The following is a 23975-nucleotide window of genomic DNA, read 5'->3' as shown; positions in this document are numbered from 1 at the left end:
ATGTTGAGTTTATCTTGATTTATATGGTGTGAATGTTATTCCATATCTTAATTTCTGCTGGATTGTTTTCCAGTTTTCCCAGCATTGTGAATAATAGTGAGTCCTTATATAGGTATCTGGGATCTTTGGGTTTATTGAACCCAGGCTGTGTATTTATTTCTGTATATATTTTGTACATTTTCTGTTTCATGGATTAATCTCTTTTTTTTTTAGCCAGATAGAAATCATTTTGATTACTGCTTTACACTATAGTTTGAGATCTAGTACTGATAAGTTCCCTCCCTGTGTCCCCTACTTATTACTTCTTTTGAGATTTTTGACATTTTTCTTCTCTAGATATATTTCATTTTATTTTGTTTAATTCTATAAAGAATCCTTTGATAGTTTGGCAAAACTCTGAGTAAAGAAATTAACTTAGGTAACATTTTCATTTTTATTATATTGGCTTGAGATTCAAGAGCAAATTAGTATTTCTCCAATTAGTTAAATCCATCTTTATTTCTATGCAAAGTATTTTGTAGTTAGAATTAAATAGTTTTGTGTGTGTGTGTATGTGTGTGTGTGTCTTGTGATATAGATTCATATGTTGTACACATTCTGTAGTTATTTTGAATACAATTTCTTTCTTTCTTTCTTTCTTTTTTTAGGTTTTTGCAAGGCAAATGGGGTCAAGTGGCTTGCCCAAGGCCACACAGCTAGGTAATTATTAAGTGTCTGAGGCAGAACTTGAACCCAGGTACTCCTGACTCCAAGGCCAGTGCTTTATCCACTACGCCACCTAGCCACCCTAGAATTTCTCTTTATCTTCCTGCTAGGTTTTGTTGGTGATATGCAAGAATGCTAATGACTTATGTAGATTTATTTAAATCCTACACCTTTGTTAAATATATTAATCACTTCAATTCATTTTTGGTTGAGTCTGGGATTTCGTAATAATGTTATCATATCATTTACCAAAAGCAGTAGTTTTCATCTTTGTTCATGCATATTGTATATTTTTGCTTTCTTGTTTTATTGCTAATACTAGTGTTTCTATCATTGTGCCATATAATATTAGTCATATTAGGATCTTTCTGGAAATGTCACTTAATTTTTCTCCAGTACATTTATTGATTGCTTTTGGTCATAGATAGATATTATTTACTGTGTTAAGGTCCTATGCTTTCTAGAATTTTTAACCAAAAAAAAAAGTGTTGAATTTTGTCAGAAGTCTTTTTTTTTTTAAGGTTTTTGCAAGGCAAATGGGGTTAAGTGGCTTGCCCAAGGCCACACAGCTAGGTAATTATTAAGTGTCTGAGACTGGATTTGAACCCAGGTACTCCTGACTCCAAGGCTGGTGCTTTATCTATGCCACCTAGCCACCCCCAGAGGTCTTTTCAATGAAGCAATCAATAAAACTATAAGTAGACCTCCTTTGTGCCAGACACTATGCTAAGTTCTGGGCATATAAATATGAAAAAAGATAGCCTCTGCCTTCAAAAAGTTTGCAATCCAAAGGGGAAAAGTCATGCAGAAAAGATAAAGGAGGGAAGACTACTGGCTCAGCGGAAGTTTTAGAAGGAACTCTTCCTTCCATTCCCCGGTTTTCAGAGGGCTCCCAGGAACAGGTAAGGGTCATATTCTTGCAGGATGATGAAATTCTTGGGACCATAAAAGGAACATATTTGGTTGGGAAATGAAACAATTGTGTGATCTTGATGATTCACTATTAATATTACCCTCAATTTTATTTTTTATTTAAAAAATTTTTACCTTCAATTTTAGATAATTTTGTGGTCAGCATCCAGATGGGTATAGGGCCTATCTTTTTTTTTTTAATGCTACTTTGGGTCCCCCCTCCAATAATTTTGAGTCCTAGTCCTCTTCCTTCCTTCTCTCCCTGACACAGTAAATGATTGGATATAGGTTATACCTGTGCAGTCGGACCATATCCTTTTTTTCATGATTCTGATTCTGGTAGAGGCAGTGTGACCTATTAGGTAGAAAGCCAGCCTCTGAACCAGTAAGACCTTGGTTATGATTCAATCTCTGATATGGTGGCTTTGAATTCCTGGGCAAGTCACTTCACTTTCCAATGCTCTCAGCAACTCTCTTATGAATCTGAGTTACAGAGAAGATGCCGAATTGCATGGGCAAAAGGATTTTTCCTTATCCCAATAAAATTACAGGTATAATCCCTTTCCCTGAATTTCTATATTCCTGATATTCTCTTCAATTCAGAAATATGATTTGAACTTCTTTTCAGCAATCATGATATGTTTGCACTGGCTCTTCAGTGACCAGTGGCATACATTTTTGAGATAACTAGCAATGCTTATGGGCAAAACTGTCCAAGAATAAAGCAAAGCAAATTAATCCATATAGAGAGATCACTCATTGCCTCATTAACACAGTACTGTAACTCTGAAACTAATATGCACAATAAATGCATACAATGCTATAATTCCTATAGGATTTAAGTTGTTAACTTTCTTTTGAGCCCTGAAATCTAGAGCACTTCCCATATACACTACACTATTCTCTCTGCCTAATTTTAAGCACTTAAAGCCATGTTGAATGATATGTCCAAGGTCACATAGCTGGGTAATTATTAAGTATTTGAGGCAAGATTTGAACTCAGGTCCTCATGACTCCACTTGCACTACCTAGCTGCCTCCTTTATATGAATTCTAAATTATGTTTGGACACCAAAATTGAATTATTCTTAATAAAAGTGGTGATATCCTCAAAATTACTTTCTTTAGATCTATAGTTAATAATGTAAAGGTTTCTTTCATTAATGTCTTTTAATTAATGTTTTGTTTTTTCATTGATTTAGAGAAATTTGGCTAGAAGGCTTTATATAATCTAACTTCATCGTCAAAAAGATTGCACAGAGTTCTAGGAAAATCAGGATGGTGAAATGACAATTACTGAAGTGACTGTAAATTAAAACAATAGCTTTCTAAGTTAAAAAACTAGCCACTAAAATGACACATAAGTCAAATGGAGGTTTTCATTGTTATTCCTGAACAGTATGTTACTTGAGAAATGATGGTTATCATCTGCCCTGCCCCTCCTCCTTTTAGAAAAATTTTGAACTACAAAATATACATGTGAAATAATAAAATAACCTAGATTCTAACTTGTACTCTATTCTAAAAAGTAGAGATTTTATTTATAAAATGCCTTAGTTTTTGTCTTCACTGAACTCTTAGGTTCTGCTGTATATTGCCTGGTACTCCTTATCTTCTGACAGTGTTTCTCCTTTCTTTTAATTCATTGCCAAGTAGGCATTTCTGTGTTTCCATAGACTTCAGCATTCACCTGCTTTTCTTCCTTCACATTAGAGTAATTGATCAATTAAGTGTGTTTATCCTAATTATCTCCACATGATTTATTTAAGCACATTTTTGTGCTTAAATAAAGTTTTTTTTAAAAAAAATGTAATCCGTACAGTTATAGTATTCTAGTAAAAGACTCTCTGAAAGAAAAGGAAGAGACTGAACCTACTCATTAATGGTTCAGTGGCAATCCAGGAGAATAGTATAAAGAAATGGAAGAGAATTTTGAGGTCATTGAGTTTTAGGAATAAGGAAATCAAAGATGTTAAGGCATATGACTGGAGTCACACAACTGGTATGAAAATTTAAAAACCCAGGCAGTAAAAGAAAATGACTTAAACAAATTAACTAAGTAAAAATGAAATGCAGTTTCCCCTATTAGTTTAAATATAAGCTTAAAATAAATATTTGATTTTTGAAAAGCAGGATAGTCTAGTAGGTAGGAGACTAGCAGTTAGGAGACCTGGGTTAAAGGATTAAAGTTCTGATTCTGCAGTTAGCACCAGCACCAGTACTGGCAAATCAGGTTGAGGTTGGCTTTGGTTGGAATAGTGATTATTAAGTTTTTTCTAGGTTTTTGTTTTAGTATTACATACATGAGCTTTATTGATGGAACAGATTTTATTATGACTCTATGCTTCTCTCTTCTACAATGGATCTTCAGAGCAAGGATTTTGTGTGTGATATGAGATTCTCAGTATAGGTTGGGAATTGGGCTCCCCAGGGGCAGAATTCCTTTTTTTGCTTGGGAATGAAGATCCAGGACTTTCTGCTTTACTTTTTGAAGTCCAGGTAGACTATGAGTTCTCCCAGGTGATTGTAAACACTCATTGTCATACCAGGAAATGTACTTGTCCAAATGGGCATTTAAGGGCAATACTAGTTCTAACATCAAAAATAGAAAGTCCCAAGACACAGCTAGATTACAACTGAGGTCCTCTTTGTAGCCTAAGCATGTGAATTGGATTTGAGTGGAGGGATGCTATGTTGTCACCAGCCTTACTTTCTCCTCCAGAGTCACTTGGGCCCAGGGACCAGATATAAATCAGGACAACTGGAGATGGCCCTGGATATGAGGTAGTCAGGAATAAGTGACTTGCCCAGGGCCACACAGCAAGTAAGTTTCTGAGACTAGATTTGAACTCAGGTACTTCTGACTTCATGGCCAATGCTCTACCCATTTGTGCCATCTTGCTGCCCTATGTAATACTGTTCTTATGGAGAAGATGGACCTATGTAAACTAGATAATAATAGATATATAAGTGGTTGAATGGTTTGAACTCATAAAAGTTAAGTTAATAGTTCAATGTCAGCATAGGATTTAGCATAATAGAAGTAGAAGAGACCTTTGAATTTATTGAGTTCAGTCCCTTATTTTGCAGATTAGGAAACAGGAGAGATCAAGTAACTTACCTAAGGTCACGGAGATAGTATGCACCTAGAACCGTTTTCAAGTTCCAAGTTCTCTTGACTCTTAAGGTTAGTATTCTGTTCCCTATCGCTTACATTGACTCATGGGGATTGGCAAGTGGTTTGTCTCCAATGAAATATTCCAAGTATTTGTGCTTGGCTTTTTGCTATTTGACATTTTTTTTTATCAGTCATTTGATTAAAGTCATACATGGCATGTTGGATTGCAGAAGACACATTGTGAGACACTGCATGACAAGATCAGAAAAGTTTGGCAGATTAGAGACTTGAGCTAGTTAATCTAGGAAGATGAAATTCAATAAGGATAAGCCATAAAGTTTTAAACTTGAATTTTAAAGCCAGCTTTGCAAGGAGAAGAAAAGAGGGAAGGGATGGCTAAACAAGAGTTTGAAAAAGATCCGGAAGTTTTAATTGACTGCATTTCAACTTCAATATGAGTCATCAATGTGATGTGGTAGCCGCAAAACCTAATGTGATCTTGGTCTGTGTTAAAAGAGACATGGTTTTCAGGAAACGAGATAATGAAAATGTGTTATATTTTATACTTTGTCTTCATGCCACCTCATTTGGTATATTATATTCAATTTTGGATGTCACAATTTAAAGACATTGATAAGGGGAATGGTTTTCAAGATGAGACTGAATGACTATTTGTCAGGGATGTTTTATTAGGAATTTCAGGTGTGGATTGGATAGATAGCTATCTAAATGAGGTCTCTTCCAAATGTCAAATTCTGTTATTCTTGAAGGATTTGCTCTTTTAGACTATTTCTAGGTTTTCCCCAAAGATTAGATCCTTTTTGTATTTTATAAGTTAAATAACTTTGTGGTTCTGGGAAGGTCTTATTGATCACTTTGTAAAGCTATCTAACAAGACCTGCTAAGGTTATTGATAGAATGGAGATTAAAAGATATCATAACCTTGTTGTATACAATGGTAATTGTAGAAATTTTGATTGAAAATGCTAATATTCCTCTCTAAGGTTATCTTGTACCTACTTTGAATGTATCTTACTTGTACCAGTTTATTTCAACTATATCTCAAACTCTCAGGTAGATTCTAGCACTTATTTACTAATAATGTTTGATAAAAGGTTGTTAAATGATTGATTGTCAACAGACTTTGTAAATCTAAGCATAGTGTCATTAAATGGCCTGGAGTCAATGTATAATTTTGAAAGATAATTTAGCATGTAAGAATCTCCTTATTTGTGAGTACCAAAATACTTTGGATTTGAAATTGTTCAGTCAACGAGTCATTCTAGAAGCCTATAAATAATTATTGTATATAAAGTAAATTATATTTCTGACTTTATTTTCCTTTTAGGCTTTATTTTCATTCTTTCTTAATTGTTCTTAATATTAGAGTAGCCAAAATTAAGATCCATTTGTCCTTGCATTGGACTCTTTCATATTCCACTCATCTCTGCTATATATTTAAATTTATTGTTACTGACGATATATGAATGATAAGTAGTATGGAAGAGAGGAAAAGACCTGATGACTATTTAAGAGTCACTGTTAATATTTTAACTTGGAAATTACCTGATGAAAGATTTTGTATTTTAAAGACTTATACAATATATTCAAATACATGTAAATAACATGCAAATTGTTTTCTACCACTACTGTTTCATAGTTGTCCTCAGTGGATTTCCACTAGGATAGTTCCACTCATTGGTCCTCACTGTGTGTTTGGCAGATTTTTGCTTGAATGTGCTCCACAGATGGATATCTATTCTATTTTTAAAGATCTCCTGGGATGTAGATTAGAACTCTTACTTGACTTTAAAAGGTAGATTAAATAGGTAAATTTATACTTTCTTTTTCACTTGTCTCTGGAATGAATCATTTTAGACTTTTTATTTCTTTTATCACTTTTAATATTTTTAAATAGATGCTTGAAAGTTTCAGTGGCTTACTTAGGAAAATATTTTTTAATGGCAATATACTTCAGTGTGCTATGCATTGTTGTCTGGAAGTAATTGTGCCTACCAAGATTACAGTGTCTAAAATTTGTTCAGATTTTTCTCTCACAGTATTATATGCAGAATCATCCATTTACCTTAGGGATCTGTTTTTTGAATTGCACTAATCTAAATGGAAATATTTTATAATAGATTAGATGTAGATATGAATAATTTTTACATTCATTTAGAAATGATGCATTCAAAGCCTTTTATAAATAAAATGGTTTTTATTTTAAAAAATTTGAACTTTTGGGTAGTGAAATAATAAAAAATAGGGAAATAGGGAAAAATAAATAAAACAAAATAGATAATTTTAATTACTCTATTGTCAGAAAGGGAAATTGAGCAACACAAATGAACCTCCCAGATTGGAAAAAAATATTTACACAGGTAGATTTTAAGGTGTAGAATATCTAACATCTAAGAATAAATATACCCTATGCTACATAAACTGAAAAGAAGAGTAAAGGAGTAAGCTCTCAAGATTTTGTCTTTACATCAATTTCTAACTGAAATATGAAATCCAAAATACATAGGAAATTGACATAAATATAGGAATTAGAATGATTCCCCATTAGATTTAGAAAATCATAACCATATAAAGTGTGCCAAAGTAATAATAGAAATTCAAATTTAAAAAAAAACCTGGAGGTACTGTATAACACTCTTAGCACTAGCAAAGATTGTAAAGGATGTGTTGGATGGGGTTCAAGTAGTCAGGAATACTAATACACTGTTGAAGTTGTAAATTGATTTGTGGAAGACTGGTGTTATGAATGAAAATTACTAACTCCTAAAACCCCTTTCCCTAGCAATCCTGATATTGGACATATTCCCCAGGGAGACTAATGACAGAATGAATATTAATAAGTTTCCAATATATAGTTCCAAAATACTGGAACAAATTGAGTTTGCTGATTGGGGGCCTGCTGGTCAAACTGTGGTTTGTGAATGTAATTCAGTACTATTGTATTGAAATAAGAAATGTTGGGAATTCAGAGAAACAGGAGAAAACTTGTATAAAGTTGTGCAAACAACCTATCTACACTTGTCATTGCCTCCATGAACCTCCTTACAAGTAAGGATTATTTCATTTTCCGTACTTATATCTCTAAGTACTTCATAGATTTATTAAATAGGCCCTTAATAAATACATGTTGACTAATTAACATGATCACAAAAGAATATGCCTGGTTATGTGGAAAGAGTGAGAGATAACTTGAACAACTCATTCATATCCTTAGAAGATTTTGAAGAAGATCCACAGCACTTAGGGCATACCTGCAATAATAAACTTATGTGAGGACATGTTCAAGAGTCCCATATAGTTCACTTTCTCAAAATTGTAGCTTCTGACATAATACCTTAAAAATAGGACGTAACCCGCATTTTAGTTCAACAAGTGTTTAGTAAACACTTTCCCCAAAAAGTTATTTTGCATTCATTTTTGTGTATATTTATGCACTTGTTTCTTTCAATAGAATGTAAGCTCCTTGAGGGCAAAGACTGTCTAAATTTTGACTTTCTTTCATTAATTCTTAGAACAATACTTTGGCATTTAAGAGTCATACAATATTTGTTGACTACTTGATTATGTGCAAGAAACTATGAAAAACCTGATTCCAGTGGGACTCTCCTAACAAAGAGTAATGGACTCAAGTCAGAGATTAAAACATATTTTTCAACATGGCATTCTGCTTTGATTGACTGCATATTTGGTAAAAGTTAATGGTTTAAGGAGATTGTTGTTATTCAATAGTGTCTTGAGTCTTCCTCTCCCCACCATCTCCGCCCCCCCCTTTCCTTTTTTACCTCTCAGTCCTCTAGTATTTATTGAATGCTTATTATATGCCAGGCCCACTGATAGGCACATAGGATACAAAGAAAGAATCAAAACCAAGGAGCTCCCATGCTGTGGAGAGGCACCATTCCTACAGTTGTGTGTGCAAGATATATACAGAGTAGATGTAAAGTCTTCTTAAAGGGAAGACACTGGCATTTGGAGGGAGAGGGCAGGAAAAACTTCCAACAGAGTGATTTAAGCAGAACTTTGAAGGAAGCCAATGAAGGTGAGGAAGAGGAGCTTTTTAAGTATTCGGGGGACAGAATGAAAAGGCAAACCAAGCCATGCTCAAGGTTCACTTTGTTTATAAAGACAAAGAAAGACCTTAAAGAAAGCAAAAAGAGCTTCAGGGCGTCCAAAAAGGAATCCCAGAAGAGAAATGAGATAAAAGGTTATTTAACTATTTTGGCAATACTACTCTCTTCTGGAGTCCTGACCCTTTGCAACAATCTTGTTTTCCAACTCTGTGCAGTTTCTCCAAGCCTCCCACCTCCTACCTGTTTCAAGGTTTGGATACCAGAGGCATCAAAGCATAATCATACTATTGAGTCTAATTAAAATATAGTTGGGAAACATTTAAATAAAAATATAATATAGCAGATATTATTAATATATAGTTTTCAAATATTTAGAAAGTAGATACTAAGGAGGAGCCCTGACAGCACTTTGGTTGAAGGTAATGCTTGAGTTGTATTTTGAAGAAAGTTAGAAATTTTAAATGTTGAGACATGAGAATCGAGTAGCTAAACATGGAAAGGAAGAAAGAAAAAGCTGTATGAGGAAAAACAAGCTGAACTATAATAGGTTTTATGTGAGTGAAAATGAGTAATGCATTTACTGTAGAAGGTTGGGACAGGTTATGAAGGACTTTTAAGTGCCAGAGAAGTTGATATTTGATCCTAAAGTTAATAGGGAATTGCTGGGTCTTTCTGAGCAGAAGGGTTTTGTTAGCTGTGTGGAGGAATGGGGTTAGAGAGAGTTGAAACTCATGGCAAGAAGACTTTCTATAAGTATTAATTAAATACTTGCAAAGTACCAGTAGTTAGTAGTCTCCAAGGATACAGATACGAGGGGTTAAATAATCATTACTTGAAAGAATCTTAGATGGGGAGACAGAATAAATATGAAGAAAGCAATTACTGATTGGTTAAAATCAAGGTAGTTTGAGAGGGTTATTAAGAAAGGATTTGGTTACCATATTTTCCCATGTATAAGACTCACCCTTTTGTGAAAAAATTTGTGATCTAAAAACCAGGAGCATCTTATACAAATATTCAAGATACAATAAGATCAGGTATATCATGGTTATTATTTCCTGATAGTCCTGTGGCTGTGCCTCTCTTAATGCAGCCCAGAATCACATTAGCATTCTTGGCTGTCACATCACACTGTTGTCTTTGGAATAAACATTCATTTCATTTTTGACTAAATAAAATTAAAATTTCAATATGCTCATGTAGCAAGAAATGAATTAATGAGCAAATACTTTTTACAACTTTTTACTACTTTAGTGAATGAATGGGGGAAAATGAAGTCCTTACTGTGTGCTGAGACTTGCTAAAACTTAGTAATACAGATGGAAAAGCAAAGTAGTCCCTATTCTCTTAAGGATCATGTTCTTTTTTTGAAAATATTTTGTTTATTTTTCCAACTACATGCAGTGTCAGTTTTCAACAATCATTTTTTGCAAGGTTTTGAGTTTTACATTTTCACCCTCTCTCCCTTCCCTCTCCCTCCTCCTGACAAAAAGCAATCAAATATAGATTCTGTAAGTATATCCGTGCTAAACATGGATCCATATTAATCAACGTTGTGAATTAGAATCAAATCCAAATGAAAGAAAAAAATGAGAGAGGGAAAAACAACATAACATATATAAGACAACTTTTAAAAATTAAAGATAGTAAGCTTTGGTCTGTATTTAAACTCCATAGTTTCTTCTCTGGATGTGGATGGTATTTTCCATCACAAGTCTTTTAGAATTGTCTTTGATTATTGTACTTCTGAAATGAAGAAGTTCGTCATAGTTGATCATCACCCAATGTTGCTGTTAGTGTGTATAATGTTCTTTTTATCCTGCTCATTTCACTCAGCATCCTTTCCAGACTTTTCTGAAATCCCATCCCTCATGACTTCTTTTTGTTGTTGTTGTTGTTTTTTGTTGTTTTTTGTTTGTTTTTAGGCAAGGCAATGGGGTTAAGTGGCTTGTCCAAGGCCACACAGCTAGGTAATTAATAAGTGAGGCCGGATTTGAACTCAGGTACTCCTGACTCCAGGGCTGTTGCTCTATCCATTGTGCCACCTAGCCCCCCTCCTCATGACTTCTTATAGAACAATAGTGAAGAACATATATTATTAATGGGAAAGGAGATATTGTGGTTTGAAAAGTTACTGTGATAACATGTGGATTCACACACCTTTTTCAGGTGCAATAACAGAATTGGTTTGATTATGGTTCCAGGATAGGAAGGAGTCAGGTAGGATTACATAGGAGATGACATGGCTGCTGATAAGGAGATGACTCTGCATTGAGTTGGAGGGTGGTTGAAGTCCAACCTAAATGTATTGGGTGACTGAGGCAATCAGAAAATCTGGACAGTTGAGGCTTCAGTACAGGAGGTGAAGGGAGAAAAGAGTTAAGGCCTCAAGGGCATGATTTCTGGTAAAGAGATTTCTAGAAATTGAAATTAAGATTTTTTTTTTCTGGAGCTGGTCTTAAGTGTAGTGGTGAACCGACAAAACACCAATCAGAATTTTAATAAACTTAAATAAAATTCAAATACAGAAAACAAGTATTAGAGGATTCTTTAAATCATAAAAAGTATTATTTACTTTACAATTGAGTTCCTAATAATCTCACAAATTAACAGAATGCATCATTTTTCTCTTTTGCTACTCAACTTATTGCTTCATTTAATCCAGCACCCAAGCTGCCCCTTCTTTGTGCTATATCATGCATAAATCTAATGTTTTCCAAATTGTACCTTTTTTTAAGATGCAGCTTGTCTCACTTTTTTCTTGAAGGTTTTTTTTCAAAATTATTTTATTTTTTCCCCAATTACATATAGAAACAAGTAATATTTGTGTTTTTTTTAAATTTGAGTTTCAAATTCTCTTCTCCCTCTTTCCTTTCCTTCCCCTCTTACTGAGAAGGTAAGCAATTTCATATAGGTTATACCTGTTCATTCATACAAAACATTTCGATGTTAGTATGTTGTGAAAAAAAAACACAGACAAAAAAGAAAGAAAAAGGTTTTTTAAAAGTGCACTTCAATCTATATTCAAATGTCATCTGTTCTGAAGACTTTCCCATGGTGGTATAAGCAAGATTATATACTTAATTATCCTATGATGATATTACCTTTGTTAGTTTTGTTTCCTCAACTAGGCTATAAATCTTAAAAGACAGGAATCAGATAGATATATTCACTCATTCACTTATATGTCTGTTCATTGATTCATTCATTTTCTGTTTGTTGTCCCTCAGCAGCAGTACAGTGCAGTAATGGGCACTTGATAAATACATATTTGTTAAATATAAGGTTATTCTGAAGATGTACTTACTTAAAATTAGAGATACACCCAAATGGAGTGGATTGCCTCTTGAAGTTTTCAAGTAGAGATGTAGAGACAAGACCACATGTCAAGGAAAATTGTTGAAAGGACTTCATTTTCCACATTGTAAAATGATTGGGGGTAGGGGAGAGGAGCTGGGTGGAAGAAGTGGTTTGACTAGATTCTTTACTATTCTTAAAATTATTAATTTGTAAGTTACCTTTAAGTCTCTTTCCAACTCTATAATTCTTTTATTCTTTCCTGAAAACATAATAAAAAGGCAAATATTACATTTAAAGTGATTTCTTAAATGAATTGAAGTATTTAATATTTTGTTTATTTAAAATAATAAAAATTTAATTTAAAATAATAAAATAATGATGTCCATGTTTTACATAGTGTCCTGTGTAAAAAAAAATTTAATCATCTAAAATGTTTGTTGGTGTGGTCATTATTAAGACAGATTTTAATACTTCTGTGACTTAAGTCTCATTTTCAAATAATGGATACTTCTTTATAGATTTGTTAATTAGATCAAAAGTAGAACTAAAACACTTCCTCTAAAATCTATTTCACATTGCAATATTAAGGAAAATACCCATATGCAGTCTGTTGCCATGACCTGTTATTTTAACCTTTGCAACATATCTAGACTATTGCTGCTTCTCTCTACCACATCACACCTGGATTATTACAGAATTATGCTGGTGGATATGTCTGCTTCAAGTCTCTCTCCAACTTCAATCTATTCTCCATTCATAAATTAGCCTTCTCCTACCTTTGTTATTTAATCTAGTGATGGGCTGTTCCACAGTCAAAACACTTCATCTCTTATCTAAGTATTATTGTCCTTTTAATTTTTTTGTTGAGGTCATTGTGTGTTGTCATCCTGGTATTTTATTTCACATTGCTTCATTTCAAATGTCTTGTCTTATTTCTCCCCTCTCCTTTTTTTTAAAACCATATTGTCATTGTTTAAAAACAATATTCCATCAAAATCTGTGTACAGCATTTTCAGATATGTCCCACAAAAAACCATGAAAAAATATGTTAATATTAACTTCTATCATATTCCTCATCATCTTTGCCAAACTCTACTGGCTTCTTTCAGGAATCAGCTAAAGTTTCACCTTTTATAGAAACATTTCTTTATCTTGTTCTTTTTTTATACTATTATTTGCATATTGGCTCCCCAATTAGAATGAGAGCCCCTTTAAGGCAGGGACCATATTTTAATTATTTCTTTGTGTTCTCATAATAGTCCTAGCATATAAGTGCTTGTAAGGTATTTATGATATCCTTAATGTACTTGTCACATTCTATATTTTGGCAATTTTTTTCCTCACTTCAGTGGAATGCCACTATAATTAATGACATGAATTATGTATTTTAAATTTGTGAATTGCTGTGATTGCAAATATTAACCACATTCTTTTGGAATATGAGAGAGGGAATGTCAATCGCACTTAAAAGGAAAAATTGGCAAAAAGATTGAACCATGCCATCCATGTTCAGGGAAAAAAATGGCATGAAATATGTGGGCATGCAAGACAACAGGAAAGTGGGAGAAGAAAGATAGAGTCAAAGATAAGTTTCTCAATGTGAAATCTGTATTCTTTGTTTTTGAGAACTAGAGGGAGAAATACCCAGGAAAACAAAGAAGTCATGGATGGAATAGATTGGGACTATTTTTAGTAACACAAGGCCCCCCCCCCTTCCATCTTTAGTTTTGCTATAATTTCTTTTTTTTTCTTTTTTTAGGTTTTTGCAAGGCAAACGGGGTTAAGTGGCTTGCCCAAGGCCACACAGCTAGGTAATTATTAAGTGTCTGAGACCGGATTTGAACCCAGGTCCTCCTGACTCCAGGATTGGTGCTTTATCCACTATGCCACCTAGCCGCCCTTGCTATAATTTCTTGCCAGAAAGCAGTTTCAACTGGATCCTAATACTCTTAACATTTTCATCCTGCTTTTTTTGTTTGTTTGTTTTGTTCTTACTTCATTTTGTAGTTTGTTTCCTGGAAAATCAACAACCTTATCAGTAGCATCTATTTCTTTTTTAAAAAATCAAAATTCTCTTATTTTCCCACTAATCATTTGGTATGGCACTAAATGACTAAATAGGGTAGTATTATCATTTGTCTTGGCTTATTCATGGGCAATTAATATTTCTCAATTATTTCTATCATTATTTGTAAACCTATCATGCCACCAGCAAAACCTGAAAATTTTGTTTCCACTTAGCCTATGCAGTTAGCCTCTCTACCACTATATCAAATAGTGATAATTCTCACCCTAGTTTTTATCTTATGTCTCTGATTTATCCGCATTCCAAATAATGCTGACTTAAGGGTTTTGGATATATGATTCTTGTTACATTAAGGATAGATATATTTCTTTCTATGCCTTTTAAACTGTTATATCTTGTTAAAAATGCATTTTCAGGGCGGCTAGGTGGCGCAGTGGATAGAGCACCACCAGCCTTGGAGTCAGGAGTACCTGAGTTCAAATCCGACCTCAGACACTTGATAATTACCTAGCTGTGTGGCCTTGGGCAAGCCACTTAACCCCATTGCCTTGAAAAATCTAAGAAAATGATAATAATTACCTAGCTATGTGGCCTTGGGCAAGCCACTTAACCCCATTTGCCTTGTGAAATCCTAAAAAAAGAAAATGCATTTTCTTTATCTGTTGATATAATGTAATCTTATTCATTCTTAATAATATAGTCAGTTATGTTTATAGTTATTAATTTTGAATCTGCCCACATTCCTGGCATAAATTGAACCTGATCATAGTATGTCTTCTGATATATTATTGTACTCTCCCTGTTAAAATTTTACTTAAAATTTTTGCATCGATGTTCATTAAGAATATTGATCAATGTAGTTATCTTTCTGTGTTATACACAAACCATTATCTGGTTTGACTTCCTGGTTTAGGCATCAAGCCCATATTCTTATCATGGAAGGAATTTAGTAGAATTCTTTCATCCTATCTTTTCCTCTCCCCATTTCTACCTCTGCCCTGCCCCCAGTTCTTTCCAATAGCTTTTTTTAGCTTTTAAAAAATGTATTATTCTTTTTTTTAGGGTTTTTTTTGTTTGGGGTTTTTTTTTTTTTTTTAGGTTTTTGCTAGGCCACACAGCTAGGTAATTATTAAGAGTCTGAGGCCAGATTTAAACTCAGGTATTCCTGACTCCAGGAACAGTGCTCTATCCACTATGCTACCTAGCCGCCCCCAAAATGTATTATTCTTTAAATGTTCCCTAGGATTAACTTGTAAATCTATTTGGTCCTGGAGTTTTTTCCCCCCCTTTGGGACACACTTAGCACTTTTTTTTAATTCTTTGTCTAACATTGAATTACTTAAACTTTCTATCTCTTAAATTAATCTGAACATTTTATATTTTTTGTAACTATTCATCAAAATGATTTACCAGATAAGCTCAGAGTTAGAAGAGACTCAAGTTCCAACCAGTGCCCTAAACAAGAATCTCCTTTTAATACATCAGGCAAGTGATTATCCAATCTTTGCCTAAAGATCCTTGGCAACATACTTATTCTCAAAGCAGCTTGTTATACGTTTGGACACTTTAAATTATAAGTTTTTCCTTAAGCTAATTCTAAATTTTCTCCTTTGTATCTTCCATGAAATGTTATGAGCTCTACCTTCTGGGACCAAGTAGAACATGTCTAATCTTCACTCCATGACAGCTCTTTGAATATTTAATGACAGTTGTCATACCTTTGAAATCTTTTTCCTCTCTAATATAAACATAATTCCTTATTTGATATAAATTCAAGTTCGTTTCACTTGTGTGATCATCCTCCTGTGGATAAAGCTTATTAATATCTTTACTAAAGTGTGGTGCTGAGAATTAAGCATAGTATTTCAAGTGTAGTTGAGTTGATGATAGAGTATTTCAGGATTGCTACTTCCCTAATCCTGGAAATCATATATATTCATCTAATTATACTCTGGCTCATCCCCCCAATAATTGCATGACTTTATCAAATGCTTTTATTAAGCTTTGAAAAGGAAATTCTTTGCCTTTGAAAGATGACTTTGACTTATTGTTATTTTTTTACCTGAAGGTTTTTAGAGAATTTGTAAATAAAGTCAGTTTTTATGGTCTTTCTATTGATTGATTGTTTCATTATCTTCCTTAGATTTCTGTTTAATACATATTCAGTCATTATCTTCTAATCACTAAACTAGTACCAATTTTGTTGATTTTAAATGGTGGTTTTTAATCATTATACCACATATCTTTTCTGTCATATATAGTTATTTCTGAAGATGCTGTTTATTTTGACAATTGCAGATTGCAGAGTTCAGCAAAAGCCTTGATTTTACATTGTAAATGTGTTTCAAATTATTTCAATTTTCTCATTGATATCTCTTTATAAAAACCAGAGCATTCCATTGGGAAAAATATCATGTTAAAAATTTAAAACCCTTGGTAAAGAAAGGGTTAATATGTACCATTATGTCAAGTTAGTGTAGTATATATACTAGTTCATTATGAGTGAAATTCAAAATGCATTTTCTGACATTCAGTGATGCTGCTTCTCTTGGTTCCTGTTTCTAAATAGTCACTCTGTTACACCTGCTCAAAATTTTAGTGTCTTTAGTTCTTCGTATTTCCTTACTTCCTGCCTCCAGTCAGTTGCCTATTATTGCCATAATCATAATAAATTCATTCTTTTGTCAGTCATAATATATTTGAATGGAGCATTGGACTCTGGGTTCATGTCCTAGACTTTTACTATTATTCCCACAGTGTACAATTTTGTTGCCCTTTTTTTGTTTGTTTTTGTTTTTGCAAGGAAATGGGGTTAAGTGACTTGCCCAGGTCACACAGCTAAGTTATTGTCTGAGTCTGAACTTGAACTCCTCCTGACTACAAGGCAGATGTTTAATCTACTTTTCCATTGTTACCTTCTTTTAATATTATCCTCAGTAACCTGATTTCTATCCTCTAAAATCTCAATAATTTTAAGTCAGTTTTGCATACCTGTTCCTAAATTAATCATACTAATGCTCCTATCAGATCATGTCATGGCAATGCTACAAAATAATTTTTAGGGACAAAGAGCATTGCAATTTTTTCTTGCATAATTGAAAACTCTTTTCTAGGTTAATTGGACTTTTCAAATTCCCTTAACCCTGTTTACTGAGAGTTTCTTCATCTACAAATTGAGCTGGAGAAGGAAGCTGCAAAACACTCCAGCATCTTTGCCAAATGGGGTCCTGAAGAGTTAAACCTGACTAAAAGTACTTGAACAAAACATCTTTTGTCAACTTTGTTGATTCACTGGGTATGAGTTAAAATCTCAGGATTGTTTTTATTTTGGTTTTTCTCTTATGGTTAGTCATTTGTGGGAGGAAAATGCCCTAAATGACTAATCACAAGAAAAATCCAAAATAAAGCAATATATATTTTTCTTTTAAATATGGTTTATAGCCAATGACAACTTATATGTTCAATTATGGCTTTTAGTCATATTTTGTTATTTAGGCATTTTTCAATGGTCATATATATTTATATTCGTTTCATTTCTATCTTGGATGTCAAAATTTTACTAATCATTCCTTTCATTCTTGTTGTGTTGATTTTGTTTGTATAAAACTTTCATCATTTCTATAACAAAAGTTCTGTATTTTTTTCTACTTTATTAACTGTATTAGATATTGAACTCCTGCCCCTTACCATAGTGAAAGATGTGTCCTTCCACTCTTGTGTGTGTGTGTGTGTGTTTGTGTGTGTGTGTGTGTGTGTGTGTATATATATCCTTTATGTTTGAATTATTTATTATGACATGTGGTACATTTTATATTCAAATAAATACTTTGTTAAGATTAACATTTTGGGTTAAATAAAACAATATATTTTCAGAATTTATATCATTTAAATTAGGAAAATTAATATATTTAAATAAGATATGTTTTAAAATGCTTAGTATTTTGTTTACTTTCAAAAAACAGTGGAAACTTTCATAAAAGCTATTTTTATCATTTTGTGATTGTATGTGTAGGCTACCATTGAAATAAATATTGTTCCTTGTTTTCTTTAAAACTTTTGAACACTGACTGACTGCAATAAGATGATCCTGAAGCAGAGTTTGAAGTAAAAAGAACTACCAGTGGGGAAGAGAGTACTGTTTCTTTAATGCTATAGAAAGCTTCCGCTGTAAGCCAAAGCCAAACTGTGCTGTATTTGCTTCTATATATACTTGTTAGATCTCCTAAAAGTCTTTCCATGGCAAATGCTAATGTTACATAAACAAAGTTCATGGAGGGGAGGGCATGTTTAGGAATAGAAGTGCTAATCTGGTTTTCGAGAAATAAAAGGAATATGACAATAAATATGCATGAGTCATTTGACCCCAGTAGAAAGAACTAGGTTAGAAATAAGGTATAAAGCCAAGAGCCTTTAGCCATACTAGGGCTGTTCAGTATAGTGTTCTTTATAAAGAATTTGTTTGGTGACCCAAAGTTAACTTGGAATCATGGTCTAGATGCTTTAGGACCTGTATTGATTTTTCCCTAAATCAAGAATTGCTAGTAGTTCCACTTATTATAAGAAATATTGATATATTTAGCTCCATAACTCAGCATACATATGTTCTTTGTGTTTTACTACAGCAAAAAAAGTGAATAGGTCATGGCACGCTTAACAAAGAGACGGCAAGCGGATACAAAAGCTATCCAGCATCTTTGGGCAGCTATTGAGATCATTCGAAACCAGAAGCAAATTGCTAACATTGACCGCATTACAAAGTAAGTAGCATTTCATAGTAAACATTTTAAATGGATTTTTAAAATATAGTACTCTCTTTGTGAACTCTGTAGAAAAAGATTTATAAAATAAATCAGTATTTACAAACTTCATTTTTATAACATAGGGATGTTATAGAAGCAAAAGCTTCCCAGATCACTCTTAAGAAATGAAGATGCCTTTCAGTTTATACTCACTAGCTTGAACATTTTTTCATACATTTTTGTTTATACAAAAGACTGTCACCAATAACCAGGTCCATTTTTACCCAAGGAAAATAGCCAGCAGAAATTAGAGAAGTTCTCTACATTAGAAGATATCAGATAATGTAAAAGGGTGAAAGAACTCTTTGCTGGTGGCAAGATAAGTTCTCAACTCTTAAGAGAGAAGTTTTACTATCACTTAAGGAGAAAACTTTTAGTCTCTAGTTAGCAAACATTTACTAAGCCCAAATTGTGCACATTAAACTCTTAGGGTGCCAAGGAAGGGAAAAGCTGTTCATTCTGTCAAGGAGCTCCCAGTCTAGTGAGGATGTTCCATGGCTGGGTTTTCTTCCAGTAAGCTCTCCCATCAACTCCACCTGTTTCACTGGCACACTGTGTCTCCTTTGGCAGTCGCTTCCATCAAATATATCTCCTGCATGTAATGCAGAAGGCAAAATGTCTGAGGAGTAGAAATTGGGCTTATACTTGGGTATCATAAAATTGTAGAATTTAGGACTAAGAATAGAAACCTAGAGAGCGTCTTATCTAGCAATAAATTGAAATGAGGGGCAGCTAGGTGGTGCAGTGGATAGAGCACTGGCCCTGGAGTCAGGAGGACCTGAGTTCAAATCCAACCTCAGACACTTAAGAATTACCTAGTTATGTGGCCTTGTGCAAGCCACTTAACCCCATTTGCCTTGCTAAAACCTAAAAAAATAAAAAAGTAAACAAACTGAAATGAAGTTGACTTTGAAGTATATGTATGTTGCTGCTCAATTTATAAATTCAACATATAGGTAAGTAGTATGACTCTAAAAACTTTATGACTTTTTAAGTTAAAGTAGCTTTAATTTAAAGTTATTAAAGCTCAAAGTAGTGAAAGCAAACAATGTCCTGTAGACAAACTGAAGCACAGTACCAATCGATGGGGCAAAGCTGTAAATCAGCTAGAGATCAGCTCTATTAGATTACCAATTAATGTGCCAAATCTGACTAATTTTGTGAGAAATAGAATGTATACTTAAATGCATTGGACAATTATGTGAGATGAATAGATAATAACAATAATACCAGTAGGTCTTATAAGCAGTGGAAAAAATAAGGGATAGTATTAATCAGATCAACCCAACAAAAAAGTTATTAAGGACCTGTTTTGACCAGAGAGCATTGTGCTAGGCACTGGATGGATTACCAAGTTATGTAAGACATCTTTGCCTTCATTGAGCTCACTGTCTAGTAGAAAGATATTACATATGCACAAATGATCATATTGCAAAAAATGTAAAGGGTTTCCTAAGATCTAAAGGGGAAAAACCATTACTGAATGACAGATTTCAGCAAGCTTTCCTATCAGAGGTGTCAAAATTTAAGATATACCCAAAAAAGTTTGCTAATCTTTAAATGTTATATAAATTTTAGCTTAATATTATTTGAGTTGGACTTTAAAGGAATTAAAGGAGATGGGGGGGTGAATACTATTTAAGGCTTAAGGATCTGTGAGTAACAATATAGGGGGATAAAATGTAGGATGTATATAGGAGATGGGAAGTAGTTTGTCTGGAGTAGAGATTACCAGAAGACCTAGTCTTCCAGTTCAGAAGGCTAGACTAGAGTGATGCCTGTTTGTGGAACACCTTAAATGTCTTCTTATCTTTAAAATGACAGAATGGACCAAACAACTCTTGAGGCTTTTAGATTGATGGTTACAAGCCTATATTGAATGGTTTATAGTATATAATGGACTTCTAATTTTTCTATTTAGATAACCCAAGAAACAAAAGTTATTATCCTCATTTTCAAAAAATTTTCAGGTTTTGTATCAAAATCATGAAAGACAATATGGTTATATTACAGAATGTTAGTTGAAATCTGTCTCCTATATTTATTAAAATTAGATATGGCATGTCTAATATGGAAATTTTTATTTTGCATGACCACATAAATAATAGATATATTGCTTGCCTTCTCAAGGGGTAAGAGGGAGGGAAAAGCTTTGGAACTCAAAATTTTAAGAAATGAATGCCAAAAACACTGTTAAATATAATTGAGAATGTTTCATGAAATAAAAAATATATTTTAAAAAGAAATTAAATGTCTTTAAAATGTTTAATCCTTTTTTGTGCCTCCGAATGGAGTGTTTATAATTCATGATAAACATTTATCATGATAAAGTAAAATAAATTCTGAATTAAATATGTTAGAAATTAGCAGATTGGTTTTAAATATAGTTCATGCTGACCTTCTGATTTCCAAAAGTGTTTATAAGTGTTTTAATAATATAAAATCCTTAAGAAAGGCTTGATTTAAATGTTAGATATTCTAAAGTTAGTTTTGTTTTTCATTAGAAATTACATATGCATTTCTTAAATTAGGAAGGTTGTATAAAGAAACAATTATTGCATCATCACAAAATCAAGCTTTACTGTTATAAGTCAAATTCTGTTCATTGCCATCTTTCTATCTACAACTAAACAAAATATTATAACCAAAAGACTTATTAATATCTGATTTTTAATTTCTGAACATATTTCAGCTTTAAATAATTTTTGATAAAAATTATAAGAGAGTTTAAATTTCATATTTTGGAATAAAAGAGTTGGTTTCTTTTATACATGGGAATGGGGTTTGAGTTTGCTATTATTTTAATACAGAAAAACTGGAAGTGGAGTTAGAATATTTGTGACTGTCAACATTGAAAACAAATCACTAAATATGGGCAATTAATATTGAATTGACAGAGAAGGTTGATTCAAATTATAATAGTAGACTAGGGCAAAGATTAATTTACCCTTATTGCTATTTAAGAAAATGTGATTTCAAATTTATTGTGCTATGGTGAGCAATGAAATTTCTGAGTTTTGAAGTTCTTACTGTTGTTCCAGATATGCATAAACCAAAACTGAAAATAAGAAAGTTCTTTTGAACATAAAATAAAACAAGACCTTTTAGTTTTATTACTTGATAACTTTTACTCATTGATCATACCATTTAACTTTCGCTTAAATAAATGGAAACTTCTGTTTTTTAAAATTTTGAATCTAACAATGTCCAAACAAAACCCTGAGTCCATTTCCAAAAAATAAAAGATTCTTAAATTAGTTCTACATTGAGATTTTCCCTCAGAGTCAAAATGAATGTAGAATAATTTTGAAATAATTGTTCTTCATGATTTAAAAAAAATCATTTCCCCTCTCTTCTGAGTGGTACTGTTCTTATTGAAAATTTGAAAAGCTTTAATATATGTAAAATACCAAGCTTAAATAATTATCAGATTAAGTTATTCACTAAGGAGACCAAATGTAAGTTAAAGCTAAAAACCTTTTATTGTTAAGTTAAAAAAAAGATTTGATATTCAGGGCTTTTTTTCATAATTTGACCTGTTTGCCATATCAGTGTTATCTTCCTCTCCTCCCATACTCTACCTTATTTTTAGAAAATAATTTTTTTCCTATCCCACCATTGAAAAAAATACACACACCATAAAAAGGTCCTTGTAACAAATATTCTCTCCTTCTACTTTAACAAGACTGGTCTGTTCATTATTTCACTAAAATCACAGGTACATTTATATCTTAACCTTTAATTTTTTTTCCCATATCTAGAATAATGTTCTGTTCCCTCTTTTCCTCTCACCTTCCTTTTCAACTGCCCAGATTCTATCTATCCTTTAAAGTTCTTTTAAAATTTTACCTCTTTCATGAAACCTCCTCATGAGTATTATAACCTAGAGTTATTTCTCCCTTCTCTAAACTCCTAAGTGCTTTTAGTTGTCATCATTCTTTAGGTATTTGAGATTTAAATGGCTATTGTCTTGAGCTTTTTGTATAAATATGTCCTCCCCACCTAGTTAAATAGGTTTAATAAACTTGACTGATTGCAAATAAAATTGTGAATGTATATATTGAATTAGACTCAATAATTACACAGTTGCTTTACTTCTCTATATTTCTTTCTGTACTACAGCTACTCTTTTTGAATGTATTTAATGTTTCATTGTTATTCTTTTCTTCCATTTTTGTATTAGTCATTGTCTACCAACTTCCTCTCTCTCTGATTAGCCCTTCTTTGTAACCAAAAAGTATGTCATGCAAAAGAAATGACCATGTTTATTGTGTCTAGATATCTGCCACTTTTTTTGTACTTCTAGTCCAACCCTTTCTTCCAAGTAAGGAAAAGCATGTTTTCATCATCAGTCTTCTGAAGTCTTTCCACACTATTTCAATTTACGTTAATATATATATATATATATATATATATATATATATATATATATATATATATATATATAATTCAAGTTGTTTTTACTTTATACTCTGTGTCAATTTGTACAGATCTTCTGAAGTTTAAGTTTAAATAGAGCTGGTATGTAAATTTTTAGATGTATGTGCCATTTACTTCTGTCTTTGACTACTTTGGACTATATGTATAGAAATAGTGACATTTTTGGTTAAAGAAAACTGTAGCGTAATGACTTCTCATTTACTGCTAACTGTTCCACAAATGTAGTATGTTCTTTCCCATACGTTTTCATGAATTATAAAACCACATCCTGTAGCCAGAATGCATTTCTTTATTTCTTCTTTTTAGGTTTCTTATTTTCCTCCACAAAGTCTTATTCCATTCCTCTTCAGAGCATGGAGATGACCCAGTATCTGTGCCTGTGAACAGTAAGCTTTAGTAGATTGAGTGTGATGGAAAGGTTTTAAGTACATTTTTGGCACATAGCAAACTTATGTCCACTTTGCAAGAACCATTCTAGCTAGTTGTGTTAAAAAAAAAAAAGCTGAACATTTGGTAATAAATCAAAGAAAAATAATAAGTGAACCTCACTCTGTTACTGCAGTGATAGTTGTAGAGTGTTGGGTA

General features: G+C 32.8%; 1 protein-coding gene across 6 annotated transcripts in view; it reads left to right on the top strand.

The window, feature by feature from the left end:
- Positions 1 to 23975, top strand: part of ZMYND11 (zinc finger MYND-type containing 11) — a 137233-nt gene that overhangs the window by 32564 nt on the left and 80694 nt on the right. For 5 of the 6 annotated variants that reach the window (XM_074193235.1, XR_012470024.1, XM_074193238.1 and 2 more), the window contains one exon: positions 18774 to 18908. In XM_074193235.1, coding sequence (XP_074049336.1) covers positions 18793 to 18908 — 116 coding nt within the window. In that variant the 5' untranslated portion in view covers positions 18774 to 18792. Of the gene's footprint in view, positions 1 to 4721; positions 4804 to 18773; positions 18909 to 23975 lie in introns of those variants that run through there. The other variant, XM_074193234.1, reaches the window with a different exon arrangement.

This window comes from Macrotis lagotis, chromosome 7, assembly GCF_037893015.1.
Source record: "Macrotis lagotis isolate mMagLag1 chromosome 7, bilby.v1.9.chrom.fasta, whole genome shotgun sequence".
NCBI classification, from domain to species: domain Eukaryota; kingdom Metazoa; phylum Chordata; class Mammalia; order Peramelemorphia; family Peramelidae; genus Macrotis; species Macrotis lagotis.
Note: the sequence above shows the minus strand (reverse complement) of the source record. Positions and strands in the feature narration are given on the sequence as shown.